The sequence below is a fragment of the Macaca nemestrina genome, chromosome 11, assembly GCF_043159975.1.
Source record: "Macaca nemestrina isolate mMacNem1 chromosome 11, mMacNem.hap1, whole genome shotgun sequence".
NCBI classification, from domain to species: domain Eukaryota; kingdom Metazoa; phylum Chordata; class Mammalia; order Primates; family Cercopithecidae; genus Macaca; species Macaca nemestrina.
In genome coordinates, this window is record NC_092135.1 from 103,799,766 (window position 1) to 103,824,093 (window position 24,328).

At 47.3% G+C, this 24,328-nt stretch overlaps 1 protein-coding gene across 6 annotated transcripts in view; it reads left to right on the plus strand.

Annotated features, from left to right (window-relative positions):
- The window catches only part of LOC105468039 (neuropilin 2), a 115,865-nt gene that overhangs the window by 44,911 nt on the left and 46,626 nt on the right, over positions 1–24,328 (plus strand). For all 6 annotated transcript variants that reach the window (XM_011717967.2, XM_011717969.2, XM_011717970.2 and 3 more), the window contains exons 7-11: positions 716–871; positions 13,352–13,496; positions 16,054–16,403; positions 18,602–18,746; positions 22,580–22,696. In XM_011717967.2, the coding sequence (XP_011716269.2) occupies positions 716–871; positions 13,352–13,496; positions 16,054–16,403; positions 18,602–18,746; positions 22,580–22,696 (913 nt within the window). The remainder of the gene's footprint in view (positions 1–715; positions 872–13,351; positions 13,497–16,053; positions 16,404–18,601; positions 18,747–22,579; positions 22,697–24,328) is intronic.

The following is a 24,328-nucleotide window of genomic DNA, read 5'->3' on the forward strand; positions in this document are numbered from 1 at the left end:
GCTTACTGAATTGAATTTAGCCAGTGTGTGCTAGCTACATTTTGGTCACATGGAGACTGCCATTCAGAAACACCATGGCCAGCAAAGGAATGACATCCAGCAATTTCCAAATGGGTTTGGCATTGTGGGAGGGGAAGTACCTTAAAATGTTGGCCATCCTCCTCATAGAGCAAAAGGTCAGGCCTTGGTGCATAAGCCTAATTGCTTGGGCAGACTCTACATGCCCTTTGACCCCTTAGTGACCTGAGCAACTAAATACACAATGGAGGGAGAGGGTGTGGGGAGGGGATGCCTCTATGAGTGTGACTTTTGGAACTAGGGCATTGTAAGTGAATTGGACAGTAGAGTGGAGTAGATTCAGCCTTATTTCTTTAAAGCAGCATCTGCTTCCACAGTCCAAGGCAGACCTTCATTTACTAAGAAGGGATTATAGTTCTAGATGTTCAATGATTGAGAAAAAATGAGTGTTGTCCCTTCATATTTGCAAAAGAGAGAAAAAAGAAAACCTAGCTTTTCAAGGTGTCTGATTTAGTGTAAGATAATGCAAGTTTAATTGTCCAATAGAATTGCAAACTGATACTAATTACAAGTACGTCTCAGCGAATCACAGATACAGGTTGGGAGAAAAGTCTAATGATTGCATCCTTTGGAAAACAACAAGACACTGCCCTATGTTGGGAATGGTGGTCTCTTACTCCTGCCCTCTCTTCCCCAGGTGGACCTGCGCTTTTTAACCATGCTCACAGCCATCGCAACACAGGGAGCGATTTCCAGGGAAACACAGAATGGCTACTATGTCAAATCCTATAAGCTGGAAGTTAGCACTAATGGAGAGGACTGGATGGTGTACCGGCATGGCAAAAATCACAAGGTAAATCCATGATCCTACCTTAAAGGCACATTGGACCAGGGCAGGAGGGATGGGATCAGGGGAGCTTTAAGGCGACCTCCTACAGGACAGAGAGCCTTGTGTAGTGAGGCTCAGATAATTGATGGAGGCAAGGGTCGTGCTGGCCTTGAAAATCTTCTCTCTTAGGCTAAAGCGATTGGAAAACACCGTTTCTCTGACAGCCCGGTTGCTGTTGCATCTTGCGCAGCAGAGAGAGAGCGAGCTTGCAGAGTGTTCTCTGACTTCAAATGAAGGAGAAAATGCGTCCCCAGTCCGCTTCTCCCCACACAGGATTCACTGAACATTTATGGCCTGAGTCCCTTCCACATGCTGGGTTAACAATCACAAAACCACATGACACTACAGTTCAGGAGTTACGGAGCTCTGGAAATGAAAGGGCACAAATCCTGAGAGGGAATCACAATGTCCCGCAGAAGAAAGAGGACAATAAATAATGAAGAGAAATTCAGTTTGTCGGGGATGGGTTCTGAACTGGCAATCATGCTTAGCGGCGAGGCATTGAATTCTCTCTGCTGGCGTCTCCCGCGTCTGCGGCTCCCGGAGGTGTGGTCTGTGTGGGTGATGTGGGGCTTTTGTTGTATACATATGGATAAATGTCTGGCACTCCACTTTCTAAAGACACATGACATTCTGGGTCTGCAGCTGGCACGGGCGATGTGGGGGCTATATGTGTATATACGCAGCACACTCAGCACATAGAGGCTTACTGCAAACAGCCAGGGGCTTGTGTGGGTGGGATTGCGGTATCTGTGATGGGAGCACAGGGCATGGTGCCCCCTGCAGAGCAGGAGCTGGCACAGAGGTCTGGAAGGAGAGTGTGATGTCCGGGAGATTCCCAGGGGCTGCCTCTCCTTCCCTAAAAGGGAGGTAGGGAGGGAGGAAGCGGGTCTCTCCTGTAGCGTTCCAGTTCCACCAGGCCCTGGTCTGTTAGGGTGTGAATTATCAAAATGGGTCACATGTGGCCAAGCCTAGGGAGGCCAAAGATCTTTTCCAAAGGGAATCTCCTCAGCCCCTATCACTGCCCCAAGGCAGCTTGCTCTGTCTGGTGCAGCTGGAAACCTTAGACCCAGAAAATTCTGAACTATGACGTTGGCAGCCTCACTTGGGAAACGGGAAAAGGAGTAGATTTTTTAAAAATTGAAAACACCATAGTAATGGGGTACCACTCATCTGAAAACCATGGCTTCTGGATATTACCAGGTATCTCACAGACATGCACACAATTGCCCGATTTCCATGATAAAGATTGTGAGGTACTTAGTAATTGAAAGATGTGCCCGGCTAGGTCTGGTTTCCCACTGACTTGGTTGCAGGAAGACTTGCCAAGCATTCGTCGGGAATGGCCAGCCTGAATTGGCACTGGGTGCCAGGAGCTTGGGGGCTGAGACCTGGTTCCACCCCAGCCTTTTCAATGATAAACTGGTAGATCTCCAAAGCTCAGCTAGCAGACGAGTGCCAGAAGCCAGGCAGGGGTGACCCCCGGGGAGAGGAGTGGGGCTCACCTGACTGTCTCCCTGTCCAGGCGCAGTGACTAAGCAGCGCGGGCCTGGAGGGATACTGTAGCATAAGCTGTTTTAAAAGCATGCAGATGGACCAGGATGCTATTTAAAACATCATTTGTAGGAAATCTGCTTTTGGAAATACCTTAGCACTGCACATTTTCATAGAATGCTGTCCTCCCTGGCTTTATCCCTGGTATTCATTCTTCAGGAAAGATATTCCTGAAATTGAATTTAGCTTTCTGGTTTTCAGAATTATTTTTCTCAACTTTTTCATAGTGGATACGTTCTCTTTTGCCTCCTCTTTCCCCACTTGGCTAGATTTCTTTCCCCAGAAGCCAAGGGGTAACTTGAGAGTTTTTTTGTTTTTGTTTTTGTTTTACTGAATTAGTCCTGCCCAAATAAACGGAGTTGGGGCAGAGGAAAAGCCCTTTCTCTTCCGCATTAGAAATTCATCCTCTGTGTACTTAGAAGGAGGCAGGAAAATGGAGAGCCTGCCAAGTAGGCATTGCCCCACTCTCCAAGCTCCTTCACCCCACTGCGGGTGTGGTGGGCGCCCAGGAGGCTTTCCTTGTCTCCCCTGCAAGGATAGTCTCAGCTGCCCCTTCATTAGCAGATCTTTCATTCAGATATCTGTATTTAATGTGCAGAGTCCCCCTCATTCACAGTGCGTCAGTGCAGCTCTCCGGGCTGTTGGGGTTGAAATAGTTGAGTGAACCATGCCAAATAGATTTGTCAAGTCTGCTGCAGTTTGATTTGATACCATGGGGGAGGTGGGGGTTGGGGAGGGGACTTGGGGGCAGTGGAGGAAGAGGCTTCATCCACGCCGAGTACCACCACTGAGTTTCTCTTTGTAGCCGCTGGATGGTGAGCACTGTGCCCAGCTAACGGGTGCTAAGTGGCGGGCTTGAAAGTGAAATTCAGACAACAGGAGTTAGCAGAAAAGCAAAGCAGAGAGGAAGGCAGCCACCGGCTCTGCTCTGCTCTGCAGTGCAGAGGGAAGGTTTGCAAATGCCTTCCCAGTGTGCAGGGAAGGAAGAGGGAATTGTGACATTTGGGACAGAAATGTGGGAACTCGATTTCAACTCCCTGGTCACTGTCAACAGCAATGCAGCATACCAAAGACCAGGGAATTGGGGAAGGCAGAGAAAAACAAGATTAATGAGCATGCAAGGTGGCGGGGGAGGGCTGTGCTATGTCTTTGCAAAACACTGTTTACAATGTGGACCCAGACTGGGCTGAGGCAAGGCCTAGGCCTCTGAAAGAATGCCTTCCTTCTTGCTGCCAGGGGGTGAGGGAGACTAAGGAACTCTTTTCCAGCCTCCCCTAGCCAGGGAGCAGCCTTTTCTTGGTCTCCTCCCATCCAACAGGTCATCATGAGGTCGCCTGTGAGAAAGTGGTCAGTCACCCTGTTGCTGGGGCATTGCAAACATCCCCCTGGCAAATGCAGCCTGGTTACACAGGCCACATGCACAGCACATCCCAAATCTTTATCCAATTCCACATGCCATAAATATGGAACCTATGATTCTCATATAGGGCGGGCCCGCCTTATGTATATTTATGGCATAACCACAAGGCAGAGAGCTCATCTGCCTGATGGAACCCATATCCAACCCACGTGCTCCCTTAAATTATACAAATTGCTTTGCATACATTTCTTTAGAAACCACAAGCAGAAATTACTGCTTTTGGTTTCCCCAGCTATATTAGTAACACCCCAGACGCAGACATGGCATTGTTAATACAACAGTAGAAGGTTCATGTATGTTTACATAATTATAGGCACAATTATGCACATACATACCAAGAGGGGCACATGGAGAGCGATAGGAAGAGCTCAGAGGCACAAGGTCATAGTCAAGGTCCTGCCCTCCTGAGATGCTGATTCCATGAGTCTGCACTGTGGGGATCAGCTGTGCCTGGGGAATAGAACCACAGCTGGTGACAAGACAGGGGAGAGAGACTATTGCCCTTATTTGTCTAGGCAAAAGCCCTTATCTTCAGTTCCCCCTCATTCGGTAAATGTGGGGATCTCCCTTGTTGACATAGCTCTGGTTAGTCACAGTGTTTCTGGGCTATTCTGATGTATTTGGAAGAAATTTGGGCTAAAAGAGAAAGTCTGTAGGGTGCCAAATGCACGCTATTGGCCAGATCAAGGATGGATGGGGGGAGATAGGGATGAGGTAAGACTTGGGTCCAAGAATTTTCAGAATTACCCCACAAGGAGTGGAAGGAATGCACTGAGCTCATCACATTAATGTAAGGATGACCTCCAAGGGACTCAGAAAATCCTCAGGCACCAGCTTATTCACTAGAGAATTTCACAGAGTTTCACAACTGTGGAATTGAAGCTCTTAGAGATTAAGTACCTTGCTGCAGGGACTAGGAAACTGGAGCCTTCATGGACGGCGCCTGGTCACCAGACTTGGATGTCCAGGCTGGCGCTCTCCACAGTCTGGCCTAGGCCTTACTCTTCATCTTGAGGGAACTTGGCTTCCTACATGTTCAGTCCAAGGACTGACAGGCACACATTTTCCCGGAAAGCCTCCTCTCCAGTGAAGTTCTGTGTGCAGGATGAGCCTGGACGTGGCTTAACCCACTAGGCTCATTGCTGTGGAGCTGGGCCCCACGACAGAATCATGAGGATGGGGAGTTGAAAGGAGTTGCCATTTATTTGATTTGGCTACCTCCCTTCAAAACAAATAAACACCCCATTTCAAAAATCCTCTGTCTTGTATTTATTTTCTAAATTAAAATAAATCATTTTTAAATCAGAGACTTGGGAGGAGAGAAAGAGTGGTGTCAGAAAACCAAACCCCCAAATCAGTTGGCTAACAGCTAGAGGCACAGGATGTCTATTTTCAGACCTTCTTAAACAGGGCACTGCATGACCCTGGAAACGTCTCTTAGTGGCTCCAGGCCTCAGGGTTTCCACCCAGTCCAAATGGAGTGGCGCTGCGGCTGCTATCGGCAAAGCACCTTGAGATCTGCAGATGGAACGCTCTCTGTGGATATAATTAATGGAGGAGACCCACAAAGCTCTTCTTGAGCAGAAGCAAGTTATCAATTTAAAAAGTAAGAAGGCCCCATGGGATATTTATGGGCCTCTTTAAAATCATAGGCCTGGAATGGACCACGATAAGTCATCCAGACCTTTCCCTGCATCTGATGGGGCCTGCACTGAGCTGCCTCAGATAAATGTCATCCATATCAGCCTCATTGTTCTCTTAGGGATGCAATTATGCCTCCACTTGATCATTTAAGTTTTCAGAAGAAACCTTTTTTTTAAAAAACCTCCTGGCAGATGATGGGCTTCCCCTTATTCCTTTTGTGGTGGTAATTTTGTTTGTTGTATATGAGATTAGGACAATGTCTCACACTGTAATGGGCACCAGCCTTCAGAAGTCGTGGCTAGAACGGCGTCATCGAACCATGGTTGTGTGTGCTCTGAAGGGGGCTGATGCCCCTTCCAAGTTCAAGTCCCTCAGTGTATCTGACCCCCTCAATTAAAATGGAGAAGAATCCAGTGCCCTAGGTAATTAAGTTTGTCCCTTATCCATTTGCCATGGGATGAGCTCAGACCTTTAGCCTCTCCACTTAGGAAGCTCAGGGGAAAATTTCATTATACAGAAGCTTGAACCTTTTCTCTATCAGGCTTCCGTGGCCAGCGTCACCCAGCTCCCGTGGGTGCTGAACTGTCTCCAATAGCTGAGGCGCGCCTCCCTGGCGCTGATAGCCTTGACGTTAACCTCCCAGGTCCCCGCTGTGCACAGAGCCAGTGACAAGGAGCACATAGAGGGCATGTGGAAGGGTGCTGTGATTTTGCTTGGGCTGAGGAATCATGTTCCTTGCCCCAACCCCAACTAATGTAGGTAAGCACTGGAGTGAAGCCCTCACCTGGTAGATTGTCCCACTCTCTGATGTCCCCTTGTCCCTGCTCTGGTTTGCAGAGCCTCCACCGGAAGAGGCAGGCAGGTGGCAGAGGTCTCTGGAACCTCACTCCCTGTTCCTTCAATCTCTGCCCACCTGGGAGTTAAAGGCGCCTCCCTAAAAAGCCCAAACATCTGTGTTAGGAGGTTTCAGGGGTGAAGGGCCCACCCCACCCAGCTATAATGTCCTAGAATGTCCAAGTTTCTCTTTCCGTCTTCCTAGGAGGACATTGGCCATTCCCCCCAAGCCCGCTCATTGCTCTGATCCTGTGCTCCTCTCCCGCCCGCTGTTCTCCTGCCCCACCCCTGAGCTGCACTCCTCCCCCTCCTCCTCCCCGAAGCGTTCCTGTCTCAAATCCTGAAACCCTAATCCTGTTAGTATGCTGTGTTCCAGGGCTCAGCGTCTCGATGGGGGTAACATAATCCCGCAGTAAATCTAGCGGGCCCCGCAGGCCCACACAGATGGGGATGCGCACATCCCCGCCCCCCAGAACACAGCCGCCCCTGCGCCTGTCTCCTCCTTCGTGTAGGAAAGTTGCCTGATGACAAAAACAGCCCGAAAGTGAAGGAGGATGAGAGCAGAGGTCATCAGAGTCCTTAATGCGCATTTGGTTGTTAGAGAGCTTCTTTGCCTACCCGCATCCCCACCTTCTCTTAATCTCTCTCTCTTTTATATATATATACACATACATGTATGTAATGTGTACACATGCACACACACACACATGCCTCTGACTCTATCTGGCTAAGTTCCCACATCCACTAGAATGAAAGAAGCTTTAAAAAAACTTTTAAAATTGTCTTTAGAGGGGAGTTTTAAAGGAAAAAGATCAGGACCATTATTCACAAACAACAAAAAAAGCCCATTGCCTTCATATCATTTCCTCCCCACCCCAGTGCAATAGTTCCCTCCCCCTACTTGCCTGTTTTGTGCAACAAATTAATTAAACAGGATGGCATTCATTGATTAGCAATTTATTTTTACGTGTAGACCCAATGGCTGGTTTTAGAGCAGATGCAAGGGAAGGGGGTGGGAGAGGGAGGACACACAGGTCTGCAGCCAGGGTGAGTGGATGAATCAGCACATTTGTTTCTGGGACTAGTTTTAAAAACATGCTTCTGGTTTCCCCCAGCCTCTGCCCTGCGTTCCTCCCACTTTTCTCCCTGCTTTGTTTTCCTCCTTCTTGAGTGTCTGTGCCAAGTACATTGAAAGGGAGAACTTTGGAGGCAATGAAACATTTATTAGTGGAGAGAAATATTTATTTTAAAAAAGAAGAGGAGCATCTCATGCACAATGTCTACCCCAGGGCTCCAGCACTGTGCTGTCTTGGAAACATTTCCCTGCTTTCTTTGCAGTCCCTGGAGCTGGCTGACTTCAGATATTTACAGCAAAGTAGAAGTAAACGGTAGTTCACAGCACAGGTAACGAAGAGATGGGAGTGTGTAAGCTGAATACTGAAGCCCTACTCACATGAGAGGTGCACGTAAGGAGAGACTGCGTTTGTCCACCAAAGGGCCCACCTCATTTGGGGAGGGTGAAACAGCCAGCTGTGTCTCTCCTCCAGGGAGCTCAAAGACTTGGACAGCATCTTCATCTCAGGCCCCAGAGACAGGCGTGATGACAGGTAGCATCTACACTGTCCCGGCCACATGGGTATTGATAGCAAAGATGAATGGTATATAGGAAAAGGCTTTAGGCTGGGCAGAAAATCCCTCTGCTTAGAGGCCTAGAAGGTAAGAAGGCTGCAGAGCTCACTGTCCTCAGCTATGCCAGTCACTGTGTGTTCTTCCAAGACAACTTAAGGAGGAGTCAGCAAAGAAAAGGTGACTGTGACTAGAAATGGGGTGGAAAGAAGAGAAAATGTTCTGAGATGGTCTCAGAAACCATCAGTGATGCGTTCTGGCTGGATGCTTCTTACTAGATTATACACACACACACACACACACACACACACACACACACACACACACACACACATATATATGACGTTGAATTATATTGTCCATGCCTTGCAGACTCACAGGAATGGTCAAAATGCACTGATTTTCTTTTCCTGGGAGTGTAGATACAACCAAACTGGGATGCTGGATAGCAGCTGATTTATTTGGCAGGTCCCCCTCTCCCCTAGAGGTGCAAATCAGAAAATCCAGGAAATGCTGATGGTTTTCAGGTTCTGTGCTACTGACAAGAAACCAAAGGTCTCAAAAATCAATTGGGAAGTGCTGGATTATATTCAGAATTCAGAGAGGCACCAAATAGATAATCCAGACCACTTTGTGCCCTGAATTGCTTTTTAAAGTTGGTTTGTAGAGATGCACTTGAAGAAATCTTTATGTTCAGCTTAGCTCTTTTTAAACAGGCACACACATATATTTTTAATAATTATGATATAATCAACACTATCATCAGAAAACTAGGGTCACCCTGAACATACTTGTGATTTTCCTTTGGGTAGTAAACAACCATACTAAGATCTTTCTTTTAAAACGAATAAAAAATGGGTCAGGTATGGTGGCTCACACCTGTAATCCCAGCACTTTGAGAAGCCAAGGCAGGCGTATCACTTGAGGTCAGGAGTTCGAGACCAGCCTGGCCAACATGGTGAAACCCTGTCTCTACTAAAAACATAAAAATTAGCCAGGCACGGTGGCGTATACCTATAATCCCAGCTACTAGGGAGGCTGAGGCAGGAGAATTGTTTGAACTCGGGAGGCAGAGGTTGCAGTGAGCCAAGATTATGCCACTGCACTCCAGCCTGGGTGACAGAGCAAGACTCCATCTCAAAAATAAATAAATAAAATAAAAAATAAAAAATGTATGTCCTCTGTGACATCCAGCTTCTAAAGCAGATGTTAACATTCGATCATTCTGTTTGATATATGCCTATCTGAGTATAACATAAAAGGCAATCCACTGATTTTTCTCAGATACCTCACTGCAAAGTTGTGGTCTGAAAATTGTTGGCCTGAAGGCGGGACTTGGGAGTAGTTGTGGCTTTTAGAACTTGAAACTATCCCACCTGTGCAAAGACCCACTTGTGACTTGTGACTTGGCTTACACGCTAACATCTGTCCTGGGTGCTATGCAAGTCTCGGAGGGAGGGCCAGTAAACTTAAGTGTCTATCTGCAAGCCTGTTATCGACTTGATTTTCCTGAAGGAGAAACCAAGGTATCTACGGTTTATTGATTTACCTATAGTGATTCAGTGAGTCATCAGGGAATAGGGAATAAAACCAATTTCCTGGCCTCATTTCCCATGCATACAACCCCTTACCTTGCAATGCCTAGACTGGAAGCCAAGAATCCATCTCAGTGAATTTGATCAGAAAACATATGAAGGGTGATTCTAAAACCACAGAAGCATTGAGAAAGTCATAAAGATGTATAATATATGAAAGCATTTACTAGCTATAAATAGGGGAGATGCAGGGAGAAAAATAGAGACCTTGTAAACCCATTGGGTCAGGATAAATAGAAACTGCTTAATATTTCATTAAAAATGGATTTTCATAAATTGCACTTTGATATCTTTGGGCAAAAGACAATATGTAAGGACTAAGGTGTTGTTATTCATGACTCTTTGTTATTAATAATTTGAACTGGTATTGAAGCAACACATCAACAAGGTATACTTGCCCTGTGAGTGGGGCACTCCCCATGTGTTCCGGGCACTATTCAAAGTGTATAAAACATCCACAGCAATTGTCTGCAAAAGCACTTAGGCTGTAAGGGACAACGGGTAACTAAAGTGCCCTGTTGCAAAGTGGACACTGTTAAAGCAGTTCAAACCACAAAAAGTCATGTGAAGAAAGGTTTAGAAGCAGGGGGCCAGAGAGAACCTTACAAATCAACTCATACAATCCCCTCATTTAACAGAGGAGGAAATTGGGGCCCGAGGGAGGTAGAGATATTTGCCCACACTTATGAGCTAATTAGCAGCAGAGTGCGGCTCCTGGCTTCTGATTCAGTAGTAGGTTTTTTTGTCTTGTGTTTCCCACTATACCACACTATGAGTGAGAGGTGTGTTAAAAATCTAATAAGATGTTGTTCCTTCACCATCCAGAGAACAGAGGGCAGATGTGAACACAAAGTCAAGAGCAGACAAGAAAACAGTTCAGGAACTAGGCTTGGAAACGTGAAGGGTAATCTGAAGCTAAGTTGAAAAGATCCTTCATTTGATTCAAGGGTGGGAGAAGAGTAGGCAAAGTGAAAGGGCAGAGTGCAGTTCAGTTGAAGCAGTTAGGTAGATGGCCTAGGGGATACAAACTGTGTGCTTGCCTCCTGACTGATGATACTGTAAGCAGAGATTAGGGGGTTCACCCAGAGCCTGTGGCCACATGTATCCATGGGAAGACCGACCCCCTCCCTCAGCTCATACATGCGAGCATGTGCACCCCATGCCCATGTGAGCCACACTCATGCACACACCGCCATCCCAAAGACAGTCCAAATACACAATCATTTACTCACTGAGGAAAGAAAAGGTCTCTTAGTGTTGCCTGCCAAGGCTGAGAAATGCCAGGGTCAGATAAGATAAAATTGGATATTAGCAACACATAAGACATGCTGTGTTTCTAAACGGCACCAGCGTGGTGTGTATGCTGTGGATTAGCAGCAGTGTTAAAGTTCAGATCCACTCAACTTTCCAATGATGCATTCACGTGGCAAATAAAGCTTTTTTCCCCCAATGTGAACTCCTTAGCGTCTCCTGATGGCGACCACACACACAGTCCCCATCACCATCTTCAGAGAGCAGGCCAGTGGAGGCCCCCCGCTGCTGCTCACAGCACCCGTCCGAAATAAGCAAAGTGCTGCATTTGCTTCTTCCTTGCCAAAACAAAACAAAACAAAACAAAACAAAAACAAACAGATAGCTTCTGCCTCATGCTGAATTCTCAGAGAACTGATGAATCTCTTTTTTCCTTGGATCCAGTTCCCCATCCCTTTCCTGAGAGCTGTGGAGCCCTTTATCAGTACGAAGCAAGCAGGCTCAGGTACCACTCCCCTTGGGCCTTCCTCAGGGTGTCTGGCCCTAACCTCCTTCCTTCCATTGCCTTGGCTTTTCTCCTTCCCTTGCTAACTTGGTCTTCTCACTCCTTCTCACCCACAATCGCTATTCAGGAAGCAGCAAAATCGAACCTGGGAGAGAGGAGTGAGTAACAAGTTCTTCCCAGGTGTGCTCCCTGCTATCAACTTTAGGACCCGGTGGGAGGGCTTCCCAGGGGAGGAGAGGGAGCAGCAGACTGGGTGAGCTGGGAGCACCCCCAGATTTGGTGGACTAAGCATCAGAGCAGTGGTTTAAACTGAATATGGTGGACCAGCGAAAATCTGCTTCCCTGTTTGTCTTCAGGAAGCCACTTCCCTTCAGTTACTTGCAAAAGGTATGTCTTCAGTGGTATGTTCTTAAATGGCTCCAACTTTTAACGTTAGCAAGTAGGAAATAGGGTTGTTAAATGATAGAGTTCACAGTTCATGGGGAAGAAGGGACTGTGTTGTCAATTGGCTCTAGACTTCTGTGCTGCTCTTTGCCATTACTCAAAGCCATTCTAAGGTGGGATTATAAACTCACACTGGGAACACATCACTGGACAGTGACCCTACCTCCATTCAGCCCATGCCTGGAGACTTTAAGGGCCTCATGACTCCAGCCATGAACACAAACACTGAAAATGTGTTAGAAGAGACTATAAGCTTAAAACCTAAAAACTTGGCAAGGATGGTGGATCCAGACAGGCATCTCTGAGCCTCAGTTTCCTTATCCAATAAAGTGGAGATAAGAATACCTACCTCCTGGGGTATTATAGACATAATTGTTTATACTCAAAGGTATTGTGTTGCATCTGGCTGAAAAGTCTTCAAATATACCAGTTTCCCCAGTCCTCTTGTCCCAACCCTGTTGGTGCGCCCAAACACTTGGCATGGCCTGAATATCAGGAGCCGAAGCATCTAGTTCTCCTAAACAGGAGAAATCGCTGATGGTTGCAGAGTTGGCTATAAGTAGAGTATAGCCAACTATACTCTACTTATAGCCCTTGGTTGTTATAGCTATAACAGGTATGATTTAGAAGTGGTGGTTGATTAGTTGGTTTTTCCCTCTACCCTTTTTCAGGAAAACTAAGGGAAACTCACATATACTTTGCTCTAGTTACTTTTTTTTTCTTTCTTTCTTTCTTTTTTTTTTTTTTTTTTTTTTGAACAGAGAGCACAAAAAAGCATAAGGTCCATATGGCAGTTATTGATCTGGGCCATCTGGAAAGCTAGGACTTGCTCCCACCATGTTGGATCAGAAGCTGTTCCAAAAAGCCTTCCCTCCCATAAGAGATGTATTGGTCAGATGGGGACAGGGATGGATTTCATTATAGGGCGGGACTACAGTGAGAGGAAGCTGGAGCAGGGCTCTGAAGGACTGTCTGCAACCCTGACCCTACCACAAAGATCAGAGAGAACCAAGAAAGTGTTGATTGACACAGGACCATTGTAGGTAGAGGGTGCCCCTCATCATCTCGCCCGCTCATGGGTGGGATGGCATCAAGTAACTAACAAAAACAACCATGAAGCACTTTGCAATTAGAAGATGCTCTGCAAATATTCCTAGGTGCCTGCAACATGAGGAAGAGGGAGTGTCAAGTTCAAGCTAGTGAGTGAGGTCTGGTAGCCCTAAAAGATGACATTTTTACTTCATTTTAAACAGATATTCTACTTTTCTCCCTCTTCCTTAGCTTCTCGAGTGTTTTCCTTCTTCTACCTGCTCTCAGCCTGGAGGCAAAATTTTCCTTCCCTCTAAAATTTTCTGGGAAGACTATTGATAATTTTCAAGTAGAACAGTGTGAGAAATTAATTTTTTTTTACATTGTGTTTCTTTAAAAAGCCCAAAAACAACACACCCACTGATTATTTTTAAGCTTGAGGGAAAGAAAATTCAACAGAACCTTCCCATCTCCTTCAACAACTGCTCAAGTGGCTGAACTACAAACGGTTTTATAACATGGTTTTGCATCTTACGCTACAGGTATTTCAAGCCAACAACGATGCAACTGAGGTGGTTCTGAACAAGCTCCACGCTCCGCTGCTGACAAGGTTTGTTAGGATCCGCCCTCAGACCTGGCACTCAGGTATTGCCCTCCGGCTGGAGCTCTTCGGCTGCCGGGTCACAGGTGAGGTGGGGGCTCCAATGAGGTTGGGGTGCTGATTGAGTCCTGGGCTCTGCTCCCTTTCAACTCTCTGCAAACAGCATGACTGTACCACATGACCTTCCCAAACAGACTGGCTCAAGGACTCAAGTCCTACCAGAGTTTGTCTTCTCATTCATTCATTCAGTATATATTTATTAAGCATCTACGATTTCTACTATTAATAGCTAACATTTATGGAATGCTAACTAGGTACAGATGCCATTCTAAGCACTTAAGATGTAACATATTTTATTATCCTCATAAGGACTCTATAGATACTATTCTCCTCACTTTACAGATGAGGAAACCAAGACTTAAAGAGCTAGGTCACTCACCAGTAAGTGGTAGAACCATGGTTTGAATCTAGGCAGTTTCAGTCCAAAGCCCCTGCTTTCAAATAACACTCTCTGTTGCCTCAATCAGGGGCCAAGAGCTGTGCATGGTGCTGTGGACACAATGGTGGGCATAACAGACTCTGTTCTGTGTGGGCATATGGACAAGTTGGGCAGACATACTAATAAACTCATAAGTATAAAATCAAAACTGTGATCAACGTCTGGAAATAGAGGCTTATGGTCCTTGGAAGTACATTGTAGGGGACTTGACCCAGCCTAGGAGCTCAAGGAGGACTTCTTTGAGGAGGTGATGATTGAGGTGAGGCTAGAAGGCAGATAACAGACATTACCTGGTGAAGAGGGGACAGAAAGTGCACCAGGCAATGGTCACAGCTTTCTCAATGGCACAGTGGCAAGAGGGACCAAAAGAGGAAGTGAGGGGCATGGACACAGCTTTTTTGTGGGCTGAAACCCAAGGTATGCAGACTGGAGAAGACCAGAGTGGGAGCTGGGACATTACAGGAGGCTAATGCAGGGGGTACAGATGGGAGATGATGATGGCTGGATTAGCCCCAGAAATGCAAGGACAGACCAATCCCCTTTATCTTGTGGGCTCAGCCCAGGGCAGGCAAGTTGCCTCTTTGACCTAGAAGTGTCTTCAGTGTACATCCATCCACGTGTCTTTCCCCTAATCATTGCAGCTCTGATAGGGAGTGCTCCAAGGTCTGACCCTGTCTGAGGCTTCTAGTTAACACACCATGTGTTTGTACAGTCTCTGCATCTCCACATGCCTTTCTTGTTCATCATCTTGCCTATGCTTTCTAACAACCCTGTGAGGTAGGGTGGGCCGGGGACTGATGAGGAAACCAAGACTCAAAGAGGTTAAGTAGCTTGCCCAAAGTCACCCAACTAGGAGGTGACAGAGCCAGGATCTGAACCCACATTTTCTCAATTCAAATTCTCTGCTCTTATCACATTTACACAAAGACCCTGTTTTCTTCTAATGGGATTATTAGTTTATGCTAATCCTGTCTAGGGGACTATTTTCTGTCCCTTTCCTGTTGCTGTTCCAGGTTAATCAGCAAACATTTAGTTAGAGCTCATTCTCTGGAAGATTGAAAGGAGAGAACCAGTGATTTTGAAGAAGGGGGACAACCTGGAGAATCTTTTTTTTATCATAGTTCAGTTTGCAAGTATGAAATGCACACTGACTATAGACCTTGCCTTGCCTGACATCATTTATTCATGCATTCTCCACTCAATCATTTGCTCCACACATCTGATGTGCCAGGCACACACTGGGAATGGGACATAGAGACAGAAACAAAACAGATGGGGTCTCTGACATTGTAGAACTTTCAGGCTAGTGAGCAAGATAGATAATAAACAAATGCAAGTACTGGATAAACTAGAATGTGCGTATGAAGGAAAAGAACAGGGTGCTCGGACGGAACCCAATTTCGTGTGGATTGAAAATTGGGGGACAGCCTTTCTGTGGATATGACACTTGAGCATGGGGATAAGAAAATGTTAGCCTGGGGGTGACTGAAGGGAAAAGCATTTTGGGTCATGGGAACAGCATGTAGGAAGGCTCCAAGGCAGTAAAGAGCAGTGATAACATATATGGGGAATAAAGACCTGATACTGACGCCGGGAAGGTTTCCTTCTGCTTGGCAAAACAATCACTAGGAAATAGTTCAGTGCTTAGCTCAGTTCCCCTGTGCTCAGTGTCCCTGAGAGGGTCAGTGGGGACTAGTGTCATCAACAGGGATGTGCAGATGCACATTCTGAGAGTTCTTGGCTAGAGCTGTAAGCACAAATAGTTAATGGCCATTGGATACTTAAATATGCCAGGCACTGTCCTGTGAGGTCTTAGTAACTAACAGAATTCTTGCAACAGCCCCCAAGAGGTAGGCACCTCTATTAGCTCTCCTTTAGATCTAAGGAATCTGAGGCAAAGAGCAATTAAATAATTTGCCCAAGGCCCTCTGACTAGAAAGTAGCAGAGCGAACATGAACACAGGCAGTCTAGCTCCAAGTCCAGGCTCTTAACCACAGTGCTATACACATTCACCACGCAGAGAAATCAGTGCTGACTTAGTATTTGACAGTTGGGCTCTTTTGCAACTCCCTCCTTATAGGGGGTGGTCCCTGGTTAGCAGGTGTCAGCCATGACCTCTTGTATCTTCCTCTCCTCTCTGCAGATGCCCCCTGCTCCAACATGCTGGGGATGCTCTCAGGCCTCATTGCAGACTCCCAGATCTCCGCCTCTTCCACCCACGAATATCTCTGGAGCCCCAGTGCAGCCCGCCTGGTCAGCAGCCGCGCGGGCTGGTTCCCTCGAATCCCTCAGGCCCAGCCGGGTGAGGAGTGGCTTCAGGTAGATCTGGGAACACCCAAGACAGTGAAAGGCGTCATCATCCAGGGAGCCCGCGGAGGAGACAGTATCACTGCCGTGGAAGCCAGGGCGTTTGTGCGCAAGTTCAAAGTCTCCTACAGCCTAAATGGCAAGGACTGGGAATACATTCAGGACCCCAGGACCCAGCAACCAAAGGTAGGCTGTTCTTGGAGGCCTCTGTAACCTCACCCTCCACAGGGGAGGCTAAGTGGGGTACGGGGAGTGGAGAGTGGTGATGCCCCATCTGAACAGTCGTCATCCAACTCCTGAGATCCAATAAAACACATATCATTTGAGAGATTACTTTGTGCCAGGCACTGTGCTAAATACCTTATTTTTGACTCTTTTTGTTTGTTTGTTTTTGAGATGGAGTCTTTGTCACCCAGACTGGAGTGCAGTGGCATGTTCTCGGCTCACTGCAACCTCTGCCTCCAGGGTTCCCGCGATTCTCCTGCCTCAGCCTCCTGAGTAGCTGGGATTATAGGTGTGCCACCACACCCAGCTAATTTTTGTATTTTTAGTAGAGATGGGGTTTCACCGTATTGGTCAGGCTGGTCTCGAACTCCTGACCTCAAGTGATCCACCTGCCTTGGCCTCCCAAAGTGCTGGGATTACAGGCATGAGCCATCAGGCCCGGCAATGACTCTTTTTTAATCCTCACAACATCTATGCAAAGTAGATCTTTTTGTCACTCCCATTTTAGTGTTGATAAATTGACGCTTGATATCATGCCCGGGGTCACACAGTTCACCTGCGGTAGAGCGGATTCAGAAACCGGAAGTCTGACTCCAAAGTCAATGCTTAACCACTACTGAACACTGACTTTTTAAAAAGTTCAACACTCTTTATACACTCTTTCAGATAAAGTTTCCTTGAAATTGGCCAGACATCTAAAGGGGATGTGGTTTTTGGAGGCCAAGCTATAGAAACTAGAGGTTGACTTCCAAAAATAACGATGTTTTTCTGAATGTCACTGCATTCCTTTGTATTTTCCTAGTTTTGACTGCTTAGATCTTTCCTGCCTCTCAAACTGAGGCAAGGGAGAAGCAAGAGAACCTCACTCCGAGCCAGAGGCTCAGGCCAGTGCAGCCTACCCTTCTGCCACCAGAGTGAAGGTCAGCCTTCAACACAGACACGAGGAGCCCCAGAAGGGGAGGAGACGTCATGCCTCTGTCCCTCCCCAGATCAGTCTCCTGGCAGGCCAGGCTCTCTGATTCTTATCTCTAGTTACCACTTGTTTTTCTCAAAAGAACGGGTCCCTAAAAAAGGAGGGAGTGTTGCATGTCTTGGGGACACCTTTGCTAAGCAAATGTTTCCATTCTGAATACGGAGGCAAGAGCTGGGTTAGGGGTTTTGCGATGCTGAGGTAAACTCCCAGCTCTCAACTCCAGAAGCTTAGAAAGGCTCAGGGCTTGGTAACTGGAACTTTGCATCAATGGAACAGAAGTTGGACCGCAGGCTTCCCCAGGGAGAGCTGAGCCTGGTTTTTCTTGGGAAAGGAGTTGATCTTTGCCATTGTGGGAGACAGCCCTATCCAAGACAGTGCTTCCAGTTCAGAATTGTGGACCCAGGGCATCCTGAAACCTGGAGCGGTCCTGCAGAATTCTTGGGGGCTAATCAGCCACAGGCCCTGGGCCACCCACTCCTGTCCTTCCCCTGGATGAGTGTCTCCAAGGGTACTCCAGGCTGGTCCTCCACCCAGCTCCACCAAAGCAGCCCCCTGCTCCCCGCATCATCAGTTTTATGTACTGGGGCTCCGTGTGAGGTTTCTTTTGACAGGAGTGCTTTCCTTAAACAAAGGTTTGGGAAACAGTCTAAGACTGTCAATGTGTGATCAGAAGACAGTGTCATTGGCCTAGGGGGTCATTTTCCCGCCAGGTTCTCAGTGAGCTAGGAATTATCAGTCAGCTTGGGCTACCTCAGTCGAGGCTTTCACGCATTAGAAAAAGAAGCATCCCTTTCCCAGTAGACCAGGAATTCCGAACGGTCAAAGATCACCCAAACTGCCTTCCCCCTTCTCTAGCCAAAGTCAGCTGAAAACGCATTTGGAGCCAAATTCCTCCCCAGATACTCCATTTCAGTCACCAGGTAAAAGACACAACCTGGAAATTGCCACCTTTGTTTACTTTCTATTTTCCATAATTCTGGGTCCCTAACCACCTTCCAAATGGATAAAATCCTTGGTCTGAAAATGAAGGCCCCATGGATCGGAATGTCCCAGTGCCAGGGATCAACTAGGAATCTGCCTTCCTGGCTGGATGTGCGGGGCAGGGAGGAGAAGGGGAAGGAAAGGCAAGAAGGTGATAGGGACTGGGTCCCACACTAGTAGGGCTGAGTGGCCTCTCTCCCTGCAGCTGTTTGAAGGGAACATGCACTATGACACCCCTGACATCCGAAGGTTCGACCCCGTTCCGGCGCAGTATGTGCGGGTATACCCGGAGAGGTGGTCGCCGGCGGGGATTGGGATGCGGCTGGAGGTGCTGGGCTGTGACTGGACAGGTAAGACGACACTTCCTCCCCTTTGCATCTCACCCACATGGTCCTCTGACCCTGACATCCCACGAGGCCCTGGGAGGGCTGTGGAGGGGGCAGCCATCCCTGGAGCTGGAAGCGCTGCAGACCCCTGCCGTGTTCTCCTGCCTCAGACCGTGGGTACCTCAGCCGCTGGACTCGGGACAGTTTCTCAAGGGATGCACTTTGTCTTTTTTAAAGGATCATTTCAATTCTCCAACCCGAGTCTCTCAAAAACAAATCATAACCACATACCACCCACCCAAATTCAATTAGACCCTGGCTCTTCAGGCCAGAGGGCTGTGGCTGTTGATTTAGGAAAGAAAAAAACCCCTCATGATAATAAAGTAATTGGTTTATGTCTGAATCTGGCCTCCAGATGTCAGTGGCTAGGAGACTTCATTTTCATTTCGGGGCCACATCTGTAAAAGGCATTTATTTGCTCAGAAAGGACCCTGTTGCAGGGAGCTGATGGGGGCAGGACTCCTTCTCATTGTCCTGCTCATTCCTGCCAGGTGGCCCAGGCCTCAAGGAACACCTCTCATTCTCCCAAATGAGGGTGAGGCCCACAGAGGGTGCCCAGCCTTCCTGGTTTCCGAGGGAGAGCCCTGCCCTTCTGAGTCAGGCCCTACCTTCCTTTCCTCAGGGCGCTGGCCCTCCTCCCTCAGCAGAGCTGGCACCAGATCTTACCCGGAGCTCACTCACTGCCTGCCAAAAGGAGTTCATGGGAGCCACTGGGGCTCGGGGCCTGAGCCTGATGCCAGCAGGAGCAGCCACTAGCCTGAGCTCTCCTGCCGTCCTCCACCAGGGCCCCAGGTATCCCCATTTTCCTGTCGGTGCCGTACCTGTCACCGGCTCAGCTGGCAGGATGGCATGAAGGATTAATAAGGGCATGTCGGAGAAGTGCTTTTGGCTCCCAGGGAGAAAAATGCTGCCTGTACGCTGGCTACGGCAGTGCAGAGGAGCCCCGTTGAGGCACAGGGGCTGGGAATTGGGCCCAAATTAGCCTCCTCGCTTTTGAATTGAAGGCAGCCCCAGCGAATACATCTTCATAGGAAGACACTTTACTCCCCATTACCTGGCGACGAGGCCAAAGTTCCCTGCAGCCTGCGAAATGTGTGTCACCTGTCCTCTCGCAGGCGCAGAAAACCTCCCCCCGCTACAAGCTGGTTTCATTTATGGCTGCGCTGGAATCAGGGGCTCAGCGCTGTAGGGGATCCAGGAGTCTGTAAGCCAGTAGCTTTCACGCATTTCTGCCCATGATACACAATTTAAAATAATTTTCCTTCACAACCCACTTCTAAGCACTCACACACACTTGTGTATACGGGGTACAGTGTATGCGTAAGTGCTTGGACTCTGGAGACAGATTGCCAAGTTCAAGTCCTGCCCCTGCCATTTGCTGGCTGCATAACCTCAGAAAAGTTAGTCTCTTAGCGCCTTGTTTATCTTGGCTGAAAAATGGAGATGACAATAGTCTATCTACACCCCGTAGGGTCATTGTGAGGATTAAATGAATGAATGGATATGAAATACTTAGACTACTGCCTGGCACCCAGCAAACCGTTTGTGATAAATAAATGTAACTGAAACCGAAGGTTCCCAAAGCAATGGTCGTCTTAACCATGGAAGTGCACTCTAAAATATTATAGTCAATACGTTTTAAATGCTGGTCATGACCTATTCAATGGATTCCACAACCCAGTGATGAGAGTGATGTGTGGTTTGGGAAATATCACAGACCTGGCCAATTCCTCTTTCGTAGACAAGGAAACAGCCCCAGAGGGTAGAAGTCACTTGCCAGAGGTCACTCAGCTGGATGAAGTCCACCTCATTCTTCCCCCATCCCTTGCCTTTCGGTGCCACGCCCTCCCAGTCTGGTCAGGGGGACAGTTGCTAATGACCTCTTTCCCTCATTGCTCCCCAACCCCAACCTGCCCCAAATTACACCAATGATGGTCAGCGACAGGTTTCTTATTTCAAAGCCCTGCCTGGCCATTCCTTGGAAGATCAGAGTTGAGGAGCATTCCCTTTGCCCAGCCTCCTTTCCTTTGAAGTCTCTGACATCTGGTTTCAATTTCAGGGGGAGCGTTGCTGTTTGATGGGCAGTTACCTTGAAGCGCCCAGTACAAACATTGCACAAACAGTATAAACACCGAGGCCTCCGTGCCTGCCGTTCCTCCACTTTCATTTACACGCCCTGCCCTCTGGTGCCTCACTGGCCCCCGGGTTTAACATTCTCTACACCAATCAGCTGACCCATTTTGCTACCTAACATTTCCAGAAACTGTTCTCCATAGGCCATGTGGCTATGTTTGCTTTTCAAATTTCCATCTGTTTCTCCCGCTCATCCTTGGTTCACTTCTTCATCCCTATCCCAAAGGATAACAGGAAAAATAATGGCCTGGGCTGAGCTGCTGCAGCTAAATAATATGACAGGGCTGCTTCACCTGTTAGTTGGTTTGTTTGTGTTTCAGATAATTATGTTTTGCCTTACTGCCCCATAGTTTGCTTTACAATCGAGTTTCTATGACACAGTGACAAATTTGAACTTACAAATTAGGACGCTTCGAGGTTATTTGCTATTTACTGTGAGGAAAAGGCAGACACAGCAAAGGGAAGTATGAAAGGTTATGTACGTAGTATTTAATAGCAGAAAGGTGGGAAGTCGACCGTGAAAAAGCTATTCAGCGTATTTAGCAATTTCCTCCAGCTCCTGGCTTTATTAAATGGTATCCTGAAGGGTGCCTGACAAAGGCACCTAATCACATACAATAGCGCAAAGGAACATGTATAGAAATGAGAGGGACAAGGCACCAGCCTCCTGTCGGTGGACAGCTCTGGGATGAAGACGCCACCCCAAAACATGTGGACTTGAGCACCAGTTTCCAGAACCCCTTTCACCCCACCCAGGGCCTGACTCATAGCTCCATTCACTCCCTCAATCCTTGCTGAATGAATGACGGGCGTGAGCAAATAAGCAAATGAATAGGTGAATGAATCACCTATAGCTGAGGTCAGAACCACTGCTTGCAGCCAGGTTTGGCCTACCCAGCGTTCATTGTGTGCTATGTAGTATAACATTTTTAACAAGTTGCCAACATGTAGCGTCTGGAGATTTTACTTAGGGATTTTTGCCTTCTTGTTAGGGAAAGGAAAGGGGGAAATATTTGGAAGACCTGGCCTGGCCACACTGGGCCGCCTCCCCTCCAGGCCCCAATCTGGGGGAGCCAGTCTTGGAGGCCACCTTCAAACCAGGCATGTAAGATCTCAGCTGTCACCACCTCCTCTCTCTCCAACCCTCCCCTGCCCCCACCACCACGTCTGCTTTCCTCACTTACAGTAGGTGTTTGGATCCAGGAAACACTTGAATTTGCCACACCCTGACCTTTAGGCATAGCCCCAAGTCACTTTCACCATGTAGAGTCTGAGGCCCTTTAAATCCATATTCCCATCCATCCAGTTTTGTGCAGGCATGAGCCAGAGTGTGCTTTGGTCCTTCCTTGGAGTCACTGTCGCCTATCGCCCCTCCATTATTGCCTCATGTGGCCTTTTGTGCTAATGTCAGGGCCTCTGCCGTGGAGTAAAGAATGTGGGTTTGCGTCCCTACCTGTCACTGCTGGTTTTGCAACCCAGGACGATTCTCATTCTACTATGGCGATGCCTCTGACTTCATTGACAGCACACAGATGTGACTTCAGAGTTTTGGGCACATGTGTGCATCTTCTTTTTCTTCTCTAAAGATGTTTGGCATCTTCCTCCTGCTGGGTTGCAACACAGGCTGCTACAGCATTCTCTTCTCTTCCTTTGCCCTTACACAGACTCCAAGCCCACAGTAGAGACGCTGGGACCCACCGTGAAGAGCGAAGAGACAACTACCCCCTATCCCACCGATGAGGAGGCCACGGAGTGTGGGGAGAACTGCAGCTTTGAGGATGGTAAGCACATATTGCATCCCGATGGCATGGGTGCCGACTAGTCAGAGTGGGAGCTGGCCTGTGGCTGGGCAGGGACCTAGGGGTCTCCCGGGTCAGAAATCCAGGGGATCTCAGGGAAGGGGTAAGAGAGGTGGAGACACTCAGGGGTCTGGGGCAGTGGCTATTTACAACCAATGTAGAAGCATTTGAATAGTGTAACAACCAGTACAGCCCTACTGGTGTGAACCCACTAGACATCAGGTGAGACAAAGATGACTTCTTTCGAGAAGTCTCATTTGTTGAGCCCTCACTATCTTGCTTGTCTGCTAAAGGAAAACCATCCTTATCCTTAGAATTCACAGCTCTGATAGTTTTTCTTGTTAAGCTGTGTGTGTCTGCTATAGTCAAGTGAAGATACGGCAGTCATCTGGGTGATTTGGTCCGTGGAGCGCGATGGTTGGGTTAATCCAGCAGTTAGCAGTGACTTAATTGTGTTTCCCTGTGTCTTTCACCGCCACTAATTTGAGAAAGTATAACAGTGATGATTCTATAAGATAGTGCACCGTATCCTCTATAACTAGAGTGCAGATCAGAGACAAAGGCAGAAATGTAAAAAGGCATCTTCAACCGTTCCCTCAAAACTCAGGGGCTTCGCATTTCTGGGTGGGTCTCATCACATGGGAAATCTACATTCCTTTTGTTTATCTTCAGAGCCTATCCAAGTTAGATAAAAACAATAATTGGCAGAACACAAAAGTAAGTCACATTTTAAATCATACTGCTAAGGTCACCAAGTATGAGGACATTTCTAAGAAACCACAAATTTTGGAACACCTGGCATTTTGTCTAGAATGTTAAGCTTGACAGCCTCAACTTACAGTAAATTACTGATCATTATTAAATCTTCATTAAACAAAATGAGAGAAGATTGGCAAAGAGACTAGAGAAGTGATGGAGAGATAAAGATGGTAGGTAGATGGTGAAATCTGTGGAACCTGCAAGCACAGCCGTTTGACAGAGGAACTGCACTGATGGAGTGGATGACTCCAGAAAATGGCTACAAAGAAGAATGGGAGGAAAGCCAAAAATAAATGCTGAAGTTATGTGACTGAAAAGGCAATAATTTAATGCATATGCTTTGGGGATTGTGCTTTTGTGTTATTGTGTGGGTGGGGGACACTGCTGGTCGGGGTTAGTTGAATACAGAATTCTGACATTTTAATGAACTTGTTTTTGTTTTATGGAGAGAAGAAGGAGACTTGGAGAATCTTCCAAGACATGTTTCAGATAGTTTGAGAGCCAAAAGTGAAATGCACAGGGAGTTAATATACGATATTGGATTTGCAGAGTTAGCTTGTTGGGGACCTGGAGTGGGGGTTCTAGCTAAACAACAATCAAAGGAAAAATTAAGGGTTCTGCTACAAAATTTCAGAAGTTTATTTTTAATATGATTTTCCCGTTTATAGTGGTTTGTTTCATTTGAGGTTTCTTTGATGGTTCCTCCCTTTTCTTTTTGCAAAAGTTTTTTTTGTAGAATCTGGTTCCTGAGATACAGTATACATGTAAACATTACAGAGGATTTATGCTATATTGAATTACTTCATATTTTTTGAAGGGAAAAATAGAAATTCAGAAATTGTCAGGAGAAGGGGA